The sequence below is a fragment of the Sebastes umbrosus genome, chromosome 13 (genome assembly GCF_015220745.1).
Source record: "Sebastes umbrosus isolate fSebUmb1 chromosome 13, fSebUmb1.pri, whole genome shotgun sequence".
Classification (NCBI taxonomy): Eukaryota; Metazoa; Chordata; class Actinopteri; order Perciformes; family Sebastidae; genus Sebastes; species Sebastes umbrosus.
Genome location: NC_051281.1, coordinates 2571570 through 2584855, shown reverse-complemented (window position 1 = coordinate 2584855; position 13286 = coordinate 2571570). Strand labels below are relative to the sequence as shown.

At 37.6% G+C, this 13286-nt stretch overlaps 2 protein-coding genes across 2 annotated transcripts; both read left to right on the top strand.

Annotated features, from left to right (window-relative positions):
- The first annotated feature begins 523 nt into the window (after positions 1-523).
- On the top strand, positions 524-7104 carry ska3 (spindle and kinetochore associated complex subunit 3). The gene is given in 13 exon segments (XM_037790055.1): positions 524-668; positions 703-883; positions 988-1049; positions 2028-2199; positions 2360-2796; positions 2798-2820; positions 2977-3029; positions 3762-3961; positions 4055-4252; positions 5290-5481; positions 5631-5710; positions 6146-6273; positions 6692-7104. Coding segments are annotated over 12 exon segments (1830 nt in total). The 5' UTR covers positions 524-668; positions 703-756; the 3' UTR covers positions 6850-7104.
- Positions 7105-8256: 1152 nt separating this feature from the next.
- Positions 8257-12669, top strand: LOC119500361. The gene is made up of 2 exons (XM_037790059.1): positions 8257-8576; positions 10481-12669. Exons 1-2 carry the CDS (start codon positions 8399-8401, stop codon positions 11800-11802), a joined length of 1500 nt encoding a protein of 499 aa, XP_037645987.1. The 5' UTR covers positions 8257-8398; the 3' UTR covers positions 11803-12669.
- Positions 12670-13286: the final 617 nt, after the last annotated feature.

Below are 13286 nucleotides of genomic sequence, written 5' to 3'. Positions count from 1 at the left end.
GTTTAAAAAATGAAAAAAATAATCTGAAAAATAAATAAAAAAAAAAAGTCTGATGTGTAAAAAAAAAATAAAAGTCTGAAAAATGTCCTATAAAAAAAGTCTGAAAAATGTCCGATTGAAAAAAGTCTGAAAAGTGTCCGGTAAAAAAAGTCTGAAAAATGTGTGATAACAAAGTCTGAAAAATGTCCAATAAAAAAAAGTCTAAAAAATGACGATTAAAAAAAGTGTGAAAAATGTCCGATAAAAAAGTCCAAAATTACTTTTTTTTAATGTTTTTTTGTTTTCATTTTTCATTTTTATTTTCATTTTTTTTATTATTATTATTAATATTATTATTATTATTATTTATTTTTTTTCATATATTTTTTTTTTTCATTTTTCATTTTCATTTTCACTTTCATTTTTTTTTTTTTTTTTTTTTTCTTTATTTGCCTTCGTGTGTGTGTGTGTGTGTGTGAATATCCATCTGTAAAGCACACTGAACTGACCTTTATGGATGTCGTAATTGAATATACCGACAGGGGGCGATAATGACCCTATTTGGACACTGAGCGCCTTAAAACCAAAGAAGAAGAAGACACTTCCGGTTGAGTCCGGCGGAAACGAAGGCGCCAAAATCAAACCGGAGGAGGAAAAGTAAACAAACAAACAGCCGGTCTGTTCAGCTCTGTTCTGTCCCGCTCTGTCCGGTGGTGTTACTGTAACTGTAGGAGTTTATTTATCTGTTAACATACTTTATAACACTCTGATGATAAGATGAACCCGACGTCTCGGTTCTTTAGTTCTCTGAGGAAGCTGGCGGTGACTTTAGAGACAGAAACGAATAAACTACAGGACAACTATCAGACCAGGAACAACCAGGACGAGGACGAGGAGGACAGCGGTGAGACACTACACCGACTAACACCGACCACCGGGCCCGGACCGGTACTCATCTATATATCATTTAGCTTGTTTTAATATGAGCTACTTCTTTATTTCTTTCAGACAGCACAGTGAAAGCCATACGAGCATATCATGAAGTGAACTGTGACGTCAGGAACCTGAAGGTATGTTGACGTCACCAGACTCTGTTCTTTATAATGACCCTCCGTTGACCTCATGTTGGTGGAATCAAACTGACATGTTATTAAAATGAACTGGTTATTTCCTATTTAAGACCCTATTGACTACCAGAATATGGAGGACGGGATCTGCTAAATAAAAAAATAATGAATAAATAATTAAATGACTTGATAAATATGTCATTAAATGCAGCAAAAAATAATGTGAAAAATAAATGTAGCCATTTATTAATTGATATTTCTGTTTTAATTTGTTTATTTATTATATATCTTTGTATTAATTCCCTAATCCCCTTTTATTTATTTATGTATTTATTTGAATTCATATTTGAATTTATTTATTTATTTTTGCATTTATTTTTTATTTATAAAAAAAAAAAAAAACAGAAATAAATAAGGGCTGAAGTGCAAAAGGAAAATTGTGCAGAAATAAATAAAAAATAAATGCGAAAATTAATAGATAGAAAATAAATGCAAAAATAATAATAAAAAAATACTTAATAAATAAAAGGAAAAATGAAACAGAAAAGTGAATAAATAACGGAATTAATACAAAGATAAATAAAAAAGCAAATTGAAACAAATATCAATTTATGTCACATTTTATCAATTAAATAATGGCCACATTTATTTTTTATATTTTGGCTACATTTAATGACACACTTATTTTTTTTATTGAGTAACTTATTAATTTATTTTTGAATTTGGCAGGTTCTGCCCTCCATATCAGAAGGTCTTTAGTCAAGATAAGTGTGTTTACTCTTATGAGACAGAAAACTGATTTGATTTTAAATGGACTGTGGCGTGCATAGTGACAGCGGTATAGCACGCACCCCCTACACAATAACCCTGCATAGAAAAAACACTTTATAACACATTATTTTATCACATACACTATAAATCTGTGGTGGTATGACATTTTAAAAGAACAGTAGTGATGGATTCTGGTCTGTCCTCATACAGGGGCAGATCCAGGGTGAGGTTGCTCAGCAGAAAGCACAGGTTAATGAAGTGAGCAGCTTTATTAAGGCCTGTAGAGTGACGGAGCAGAGGGTCACGAAGGACATCCAGACACTGAAGGGACACTGGGAAAAATACGGTTACAAAGCTCCCCAAGACACCCAGAGACCAACCAGTAAGTAATGACTGCAGCTGTATCGGTGGGAGTCAAACATATACTGACGGTGTACTGCAGTGCAAAGTTTTGAAGTTCTATCTGCTGTTCTTAACTGCTCACTAAAGGAAACCACATGCACTCAAAATGTGTTTTCATTTTGGGACTTTTTCTTACACAGAGGCCAAAGATCAGGAGTCAGAGGATGAAGATGAAGAAGCAGCAGATGAGAATGAAACCAAGTCAGCAGGAGGAGAAGAAGAAGGAGGAAGCCAGGAGGAGGCTGGAGTCAGTCACTCCTTATCGTCTCCGACGGCGAAACCGCCGCCCTTCACTGACGTGATGCATACCCCGCAGCTCTCTGACTTCGGCCTGTGTGAGATGGCGATGAAGAGAGCTCTGGCTGGGGTGGGGTGGTGCCCCGAGGTGCCTCCTATGCCCAAGTTGAGCATTCCTCATCCCACCCTCACCACGCCTGCACCGCCGCCAATGCCCTTGACCCCCAAACGCGCCCTGCGGATGGATGACGACGAGCTACAGACGCCTCAGATGTCTGACTTTGGCATTTCAGAGCACACCATGTGTCTGAATAACGACTTCACGATGGAACTGTTCCGGAAAAAACGTTGAGAAGCCCCAAAGGTAGAGCATAATTAGCGTTACATAATGTGTATATATATAGTATATGACCTCTACCGGCGGCAATGCAGGCAGGATTTGCAGCAGTACTGCTAGAGATCTTTCAAGTCTATAGTCACTGCTTATAAAAAGCTTTATGAGTGTCCTCTTCTTTGACAGACCACCACAAGAAATCCCTGTACCACCAGTGATGGAGAGTTTGCACACTAAAGGTATGACACTCTTGGAGCTTCCTCCTCTCCTGCACTGGTGTCTTATATTTAATCCTCATCTTCCATCTTTAATTGAACTTTACTTCTATTTTTCCTGTGCTTCTGCTGTTCAGTTTTATCAAAGAGGACCTGGTTTCTGATCAAGCATCTTTAACATTCTCTTTCACTCTTATGACTTTTCTAAACGCTTTCACAACTCTTTATCGTTTGTAATTTTTCAACACTAATGCCGATACAGTACCCGAGTTTTAGTACCAAGAAGGTATTTTTTTTTCTCTCGATACATTAAATCGAGAAATATTAACATGTTTTTCTCCAAAATTATTTTTCATTAAAAGAAAAAAAACACAAGAACTTTGCTTAAATAAAATCTTAATTCTTGGTTTTAAGTTAAGAACTTCTTGTTCATGGAAAATAAGAAAAACAAGAACAATTTATTCCTTCCATAAATATACAATAAATACAAAATTAATGCAAAAATAAATAAATATAAAATAAATGCAAAAAATAAATATATATATATATTTAATACATTTATTTACTTTTCTGTTTAATTTTCACAAGCAATTGTAGTTGTAATTTATGAGTGAATATTAGATAAAGATACTAAAATCATATCACATTTCAAAAATATCACCTGAGAATATCACTGACGATGACACGGCCACTTTAAGATACTTTTTGTCGTTGTTTAGCCGTCCTCTTATGTCACATTGTTCTTTTTGCCTTCAGCACAGAGCTTGAAGTCTCCAGAGCCTCCTGTGTTTTACACCCCGGGGTTCAAGATCAAAAAGACAAACGGTCAGTGCTCCCCACCTGTGCAAAGCAACGGTGACCCAGAATCGCCTGGGCGCCCTGGAAACCTGCCCACCACCCCCGAGGTCCCGGTGTTTCACAGCCCACACATGAACCAACTGGTCAGCACCAGAAAGGTATAAAGGATTGAGGAGTGTGGGGACATTTAATTGATGATGATGATTACACATAAACTTTCAGCTCCAGAGTTTTGTTGTGTGTGTTCACAGAGTGCACAGAAGATCAACATGCAAGTTGATGATGATGACGCGCCGACCTTAGACCTTCCGTCAACTCGTAACAGAGCAACTGGCTCCAAACGCCCCTGGGAGTACGATGTGCCACAAATAACCTTCGCGGGTGTGGAGGACGAGCAGATGCCAGAGATGCCAAACCTGGAGTCTGTTTTGGGGAATTCTTTACAAACTGTAAGATTAAGGCTGTAAATCGATTAAAATATTTAATTAATCGCACGATTGTCCATAGTTAATCTTGATTAATTGCAGGTACATTATCTGTTCAAAATGTACCTTAAAGAGAGATTTGTCAAGTATTTAATACACTTATCAACATGGGAGTGGACAAATATGCTGCTTTATGGAAATGTATGTATATATTTATTATTGTAAATCAATTAACAACACAAAACAATGTCAACTATAGTCCAGAAACCCTCACAGGTACTGCATTTAGAATAAAACAATATGCTCAAATCATAACATGTCAAACTGCAGCCCAACAGACAACAACAGCTGTCAGTGTGTCAGTGTGCTGACTTGACTATGACTTGCCCCAAACTGCATGTGATTATCATAAAGTGGGCATGTCTGTAAAGGGGAGACTCGTGGGTACCCATAGAACCCATTTACATTCACTAATCTGGAGGTCAGAGGTCAAGGGACCCCTTTGAAAATGGACATGACAGTTTCTCCCTCGCCAAAATTTAGTGTAAGTTTGGAGCGTTATTGAACCAATTTTCTGACAAGCTAGTATGACATGGTTGGTACCGATGGATTCATCAGGTATTCTAGTTTCATATGATACCAGTATCTTCACTAGATTAGTCATTTTTAATGGAAGAGTGTCTAACATTTAGTGGGATTTATTAGCAGAAATGTAGTATAATATTAATAAGTATGTTTTCTTTAATGTATAATCAGCTGAAACTAACTGAAAATTCTCTTTTTGACTTCTGTGCAGTGGAATAATTACTTGATATTATTACACGACTGTGTTGAATACTCGATTCTGATTGGTCAATCACGGCATAATGGAGACTGTTATTTCTTTATAACAGAAATAATATTGTCAAAATATTGATTTCTTAAGTAAGTAGCCGTGTAATAAGCGGGATAATGTACAGCTAGCGGGTCATTGTTGTGAAAAGCATCGCCCTGTCGGGGATTCTTTCACAACAATGACCGGCTCGCTTCAATGAGCCTCTTCGTTTAATATTTTTCTCCAGAGAAGTGCAAAAATGAAGAAGAAGACTATGGAGCATAAAGTGGCGACCAAGGAGCCCGCTGTCAACAATCTGGAGCTGGACGGACCCACCCAGGAGTTCAGCTTGGGGACACCTCGCATCAGGATGGACTACCAAGAGCCCAGCACCCCAGAGGTGCCCGACCTCAGCTCGGTCACACAGGACATCTGTAAAGTAAGTAAGACAATATTCTGTACTTTAAGTTTTTTTTAGATTGAGATTCACTTCCCAGTCTTCCAAACAACCTTTTGGTTTTATCTCATGCCTATATGTAAAAAAAAAAAAAAAACTTTGTTTGACATATTATCTCTTTTATTTTGAAGCTTGTGTCCCAGGCTCGGGTGAAGAAGACGGCTACGGCGGTTGTGCATCCAAATGTCAGGCCAGAAACTAATAAAAACAGGTAAAAAAAACACTTACCTCTAACTGGGGATTGATCCACTTTGAAGAAATGCTTTAAATCAGGGTGATAATACTAATTACTAAGATTTCCCTACTACAGTTGCAGACCAGACAAGATCAGACTGCTGCTGAGTAAAAGAAAAGAATATTACATGTAGTATCATTTGTGTATATACAGTTGCAACTCATTTTCTTGTTGTTTTCATTAGTTGTTTGGTCTATAAAATGGTGAAAAATGTGGATCAGTGTTTCCCAAAGCTCAAGATGACGTCCTCAAATGTCTTGTTTTGTCCACAACTCAAAGATATTCGGTTTACTGTCGTAGAGGAGGAAAGAAAACAGAATAATATTCACATTTATGAAGCTGGAATCAGAGAATTTTTACTTTTTTTTTTCTTTGTAACATGTCTCTCTCTCTCTCTTTCTTTCTTCCCAGAGCTGTGAGTCTGTCTGTGGTGTCAGAGAGCGAGTTCCAGAGTTTACCAAAGTACATGAAGCAGATGACTCTGCTCAACCTCAACCAGGTGGTCCACAACATCAACAAGTTCACAGAAGAGAGTCGAGGTCAGTGCTACCTACAGTATAGGTTATAGTATATATAGTATAGGATACATCAGAAACAGGGGGTTGGGCCACAGTTCTCCACTCACCTGCTTCCAAGTTTTCATGACATTGTTCTACGTTGAATCTTCGTTCAAGACGAAGAACAATATATTTTTCTATAATTCAGACTTTTATTTGTAAGAAAGCTCTGGTTGGATCTAAAAATTAATCTTCAGGTTCCCAGCTTTCAGATGATGTACACCACTTCTATGTTGCATCTACTGTTGACCTGCTATCTCCCCCTAAAAACCCCCTGTGCCCCCCCGTAAAAAAGACAAAACGAGTCTATTGTGGAGTCTCTGAGTGTTAAGAGCACTTTTTGGACTTGGCAGCTGTCTGATGCTTCTAATCGGTTGCTGTTCTGTGTCGCCCTCTGCAGGAGAACAGACAGAGTTTCTGATGGAGGAGCTGAGGAATATTTGCTTTGTTGGAGCTGAGACCCCCGTTTACATCCTCTGTCTGACGGAGGTCAAGAGGCTGCAGCAGCTGAGCGGAGCGAGGAACACCTCCGTGTACAAACTGTGCACACACAACTAAAGGTTGCATGACGCCTTGTACGATTTGGGAGCCCAAATGTAGTGTCATCCGGACTCACAAGAACCTGCTTGTACATCCATCTTTAAGTCACAGATATGCAAAAAAAGAGGAATCCTGACTATTTTTTTTTAATTTTAAAGCTGGCTTGATAACTTTTGTATCTAGATTGTAAATAGTTGTGATGCATGGCTAGTTAATTGTTTTGGTTATAAACTCTGTATATAATAAAGTTAATAAACACATTACTGCACATAATATAACAGAGCCTTCCCTCTCTGCTAAACAGCCTCATTCTGCATTAGAAAAGTACGCAGTTAAGACAACCATAATAAAGCTGATAGAAGAATGGCCAAGCGTCAGAGAGAAGATAACACTGAATTTGCCAGAAAAGAAGCCTAGTAAGTATGTTTGATTGCTAAAAAAAATACATAATACAGACAACGAACTGCATTAAAAGTTTCTAAAAATAAACTCATATCTGATGCAATATTCACAGGAAATAATCTGCTTAAAATTCCTCCAAATTGCTCGTTATTGCTTTCACTATTTGGGTTAATTGTACAGTTTATCAGTTGTTCTGTACTGTTATTATTATTATGCATTAAATATAATATGAAATATCCATAAAATGTGTCACTTATTCAGGGGTCGTCAGTTCACTCGATAGAAAAGGGGTCCCTTAAGGAAAAAGGTTGGGAAGTATGGAGGACGGAACCTGCAAAAAATCAAAAATAAATAAATTAATGACTCAATGAATAAATAAATGTCATTAAATGTAGCAAAAATAATATTAAAAATAAATGTAGCCATTAATTAATTGATAAAATGTGTGTGTGTGTTTTTTTATTTATTTATCTTTGTATTAATTCCCTTATCTATTCACTTTTCTGTTTAGTTTTCCCTTTTATTCATTTATGTATTTATTTTTGCACATTTTCTTTGTTTTTTTTTCCATTTTTTATATTTATTTTGAGATGTATTTATTTTTGTGTTTATGCATTTATTTATTTATTACTGCACAATTTTCCCTTAGTATCCCACTCCTTATTTATTTTATATATACATATATTTGCCTCATGTAAAAAAAAAATAGGGAGCTGTTAATACAGTAAATAAATAAAACTAATGCAAAAATGAATAAATTAATTTAAAAATTAATAAAAATAAATAAATAAAGATAAATGCAAAAATGAATAAGATACATTTAAAATTGAATAAGAATTAATAAATAAATAAATAAAATGGAAAATTAAACGAGTAAATAAATAAGGGATTTAATACAAAGCAAATTAAAACAGAAATGTCATATTTTATCAATTAATTAATGGCTACATTTATTTTTTTATAGTATTTTTGCTATTTATTTAATGACATATTTAATTATTTATTCATTTATTTTGGCAGGTTTCGTCCTCCATACAGAGCATCATATGACGTCACACAGTTCTTCCTCCAGCCTCTCTCCTCGGCAGCCATTTTGGGAGTCAAAACCAGCCAGCAGACAGCAGCGCACACCTCCACTCCTCCACACCTCCACCGGGGCTCTACTATGGTTCACACCTGCGTGGTGGCCGGCTGCAGGAACAGAAGGACACCGGGCACCACCTTATCTTTCTACCGGTTCCCCCGGGACCCCGAGAGGAAGCAGCGCTGGATAGCTGCTGTGAACAGAGAGGGATGGGCTCCTAACGACGGCAGCAGGCTCTGTAGCACTCACTTCATCTCAGGTAGGATGCTCACTTCATCTCAGGTAGGATGCAGGCTCTGTAGCACTCACTTCATCTCAGGTAGGATGCTCACTTCATCTCAGGTAGGATGCTCACTTCATCTCAGGTAGGATGCTCACTTCATCTCAGGTAGGATGCTCACTTCATCTCAGGTAGGATGCTGGCTCTGTAGCACTCACTTCATCTCAGGTAGGATGCTGGCTCTATAGCACTCACTTCATCTCAGGTAGGATGCTCATTTCATCTCAGGTAGGATGCTCACTTCATCTCAGGTAGGATGCTCACTTCATCTCAGGTAGGATGCTCACTTCATCTCAGGTAGGATGCTCACTTCATCTCAGGTAGGATGCTCACTTCATCTCAGGTAGGATGCTCACTTCATCTCAGGTAGGATGCTCACTTCATCTCAGGTATGATGCTCACTTCATCTCAGGTAGGATGCTCATTTCATCTCAAGTAGGATGCTGGCTCTGTAGCACTCACTTCATCTCAGGTAGGATGCTCATTTAATCTCAGGTAGGATGCTCACTTCATCTCAGGTAGGATGCTCACTTCATCTCAGGTAGGATGCTCACTTCATCTCAGGTAGGATGCTCACTTCATTTCAGGTAGGATGCTTACTTCATCTCAGGTTAGTACTCACTTCATCTCAGGTAGGATGCTCACTTCATCTCAGGTAGGGATGCTGCACTACACAGACACAACACAGTATATATATACTAGTATAAAGCAGGGTTTGTTAGATTTATGCTGGAAAATATCTCCTGATAGAAAATTCATTTTTCCATTTTCCTTAGCCATTAATTAATTGATTAAATGTGACATAAATTGATATTTGTTTTAATTTGCTTTTGGATTTATTTGTCTTTGTATTAATACCCTTATTTATTCACTTTTCTGTTTAATTCCCCCTTTTATTTATTTATCAACTTATTTATATTTATTTTTTATTTTTGCATTTATGTTTTATTTATTTATTTTGCATTGATTCTTTTATTTATTTTAAAAGTATTTATGCATTTATTTATGGACAATTTTCCCATTGCAGTTCACCCCTTATTTATTTCCCAATTACATTATTTTTTATTTTTTGCATTTGTTTTGCATTTGTTTTTTATTTATGCATGATTGCATAATTTTCCCTTTGCAGTTCACCCCTTATTTATTTCCCCAAACATATTTATTTTTTGTATTCTTTTGATTAACCATTTCTTTATGCATCTTTGCCTCTTTATGCAAATGAGGGGTCTATTAATAAAATAAAATAATACAAATAAATAAAGGGAAATTAATCAGAAGAGTAAATAAGTAAGGGAATTTATTTTTCATTTGTTTTTTTATTTACTTCTAAATGTATGTATTTATTTTTGTATTTATTCATTTATTTATGCTTGATTGTATAATTTTTCCCTTTGCATTTCACCCCTTATTTATTTCCCCAAACATATTTATTTCTGTATTCTTTTCTTTATATATATTTTTTCACATTTCTACATGCATTTCTGCCTCATTATGCAAATAAGGGGTCTGTTAATAAAATAAAATAAAAAAATAATAAAAATAAATGAAAGGGGAAATTAAACAGAGCAGTAAATAAATAAGGGAATTAATACAAAGATCAATTAAAACGAATGCAAATTAAAACAGAAATATTAATTCATGTCATATTTCATCAATTAATTAATGGCTTCATTTATTTTTTATATTTTCTTGCTGCATTTAATGACATTCATTTATTTATGGAGTCATTTATTTATTTACTCATTTATTTTTGATTTTGGCAGGTTCCGTCCTCCATAACATTTTCATTATTAAGCTGATGCCCTACATTGTCCCACACACAAGAGACCTCATTAGACAGATCCTAATCCCATTTACTACATCCTCTTTTTGTCCCCATGCAGGTAAACAGGTGAAGAATCCTCGTTCTCCAGATTATGTTCCTTCTGTGTTCACATCAGCTCCCTTATCCCCAGAGATGAAGGAGCCAGGTGCCTTGGAGATCCTGGACAAGCAGGAGGCCCGCGTGGAGGCAGCCAACGCTTTGTTGTTCCTGCAGGGCCAGGGCAGGTCTGTGGTGGGGGATCGGGGCCAGGAGGAGCATCCTGAGGAGAGGGAGCAGGAGGCCGCCGTGGAGGAGAGTGCGTCCTCTTCCCTCAGCACCGATGAAGACGACGACGACGACGATGATGAATATATGAGTGACAGCAAGAAGGGAAAGTTCGCTCATACGTCTGATGCAGCGGTTAACTTTGACGACATCCTGAGAGCCCTGAAGAAGGAGAACCAGACCCTCCGGGAGTCTGTGGACAAAATGTCCCTCTCTGAGAACTCCTTGAGGAACGATGCAGAGAAAGTCAAGTTTTACACTGGTCTGCCAAACTACTTTGTCCTGGAGACGGTCATGTGGCTGCTGGCGCCTCACATGGACGGCATGAAAACCGTGAAGCTCTCCAAGTTCCAGCAGCTGCTGCTGACGCTGATGCGACTCCGCCTGGACCTCCGCAACCAGGACCTGGCGTACCGCTTTGGCGTAAAAGTCGGCACGGTGACCAGAACAGTGCACCAGATGGTCAACATCATGTCCTCCACTCTGGTGCCGACGGCCGTCTTCTGGCCCTCCAGAGCCGAGCTCCGGAAGAACCTGCCGGCAGCTTTGCGCGCCTCCCACCCCGACTGCGCTGTCATCGTAGACTGCTTCATGGTGCCCTTTGAGGAGCCGGTTTCCCGGGGCAACCAGCAGCAGCAGCAGAGGGTGGTGGCGAGCTCTCAGGGGGTGGGGACAACTCATAACGTGTTAAAGTATCTGATTGGCGTGGCGCCGCAGGGCGTCGTCACCTTCGTCTCTAAGGGCGTGCTGGGAAACGTCAGTGACAAAAGCCTGGCTGAGGGCTGCGGGTTTCTGTGCAAGCTTCTCCCGGGCGATGTCGTGTTGGCGAGTCGCAACCTCGACATTGACGATTCCGTGGCCGCCCGAGGAGCACTGTTTAAAATTGCAGTTAGCTCGCCGCTGGCTGACACGTCCTCTGAGACGGTGAGCGTGCAGAGGCATGTGGAGAGGGTGATCTCCATGGTGAAGCACAGGTACGCCATGCTCACGGGCCCCGTCGAGAGCCCCTTCACCACGGTCTCTGAGCGCACCTCGAACCTCTCGACCTTTGATAAGATTGTGCAAGTTGCTTGTGCCTTAAACAACCTGTGCATCTCTGCTGCTCCGCTAGAGTGACTCGTACAGAGACGCCTAGTGCTCCTTAATGCTGGTCATTTAAGTTCCCTTTACTGCTTTGGACCTTATTCCATGTTCCTCCACTGCAAAACGTCAGTTGCTCTGAGCGTCTAATAATGCCGTGGATGGGTTCACATTGGAGTTAGTTGAAAGCCCGGTGCGTCTCAAAAAGACGCTTCAGGGTGCCTCGGTGCGTCGGACCTCTGACCAAGTGTCGGCATTTGACGAGTTGCCCACTGCATCCCAGTGTCAACACTACTACATGGTTACTATAGAGTGTATGACTCCCTGTTATCTAGGTCAGAGCAAATCCAGAAACCACATTGCTAAAATGTGATGTCATTAACTTATGCAACTCAACTGACAACGAATGGCAGGATTGCAAAGGATGTTATTTTATTTATTTAGGCTTTGAATGATTGCTGTGTGAGTAAAAAAATACCTTTTTAAAATTCATCTTCATTAACCATTTTCTAAATATGAGGTATATAAACAGCAGTTTGGGTGGTGCAGGCGGTGTTCCAACTAATCCAATCCTGTGCAATGCAAGTCCTTTTCATCCCCAACAAGTACTACAGCAGCTGACTTCACTGGTTGATTCAACCAGCTGTTACTTATAAATCAACAACAGTATACACCATACAAAGAGATACAAAACAGGTCAAAATAACAAGAGCAGCATGCATAGTAATGCACTTTCTCATGCAGGGATACAAACATGTTAATTATGGAGCACGAAACCTGCAAAAAATCAAAAATAAATGAATAAATATGTCATTAAATGCAGCAAAAATAAATGTAGCCATTAATTAATTGATCAAATGTGACATAAATTTATATTTCTGTTTTAATTTACTTTTTAATTTATTTATCTTTGTATTAATTCCCTTATTTATTTACTCTTCTGTGTAATTTTTCCTCTTTATTTATTTTTGTATATATTTTTATAAAAATTTTAAATGTATTTGTTTATTTTTTGCATTTATTTTTTATTTGTTTTATTACATTGGTGGCCCCCTGATTTGTCTGTATATATTTTTTATAAAATTTTATTTTCTCCTTTTTAATTTTTTTATTGACAGCCCCCTGATTTGCATATTGAGGCAGCAATGTAAAAATGTATAAAAAAAGAATACATAAATAAATAAGTTTGGGGTAATAAATAAGGGGTGAAATACAAAATGAAAATTGTGCAGAAATAAATTAATAAATGCATAAATACCAAAATAGATACATACATTTAAAAATAAATAAAAAAAGAATTGCAACAAATAAATACATAACAAATTAAAATTAAACAATAAGAATACAATACAACAAGAATAAATAAGGGAATAAATACAAAGATAAATAAATAAATAAACAAATTAAAACAAATATCAATTTATGTCACATTTTATCAAGTAATTAATGGCTACATTTATTTTTAATATTATTTTTGCTAGTCTTTATGACTAACAATAACTGTGACATAAATTGTTATT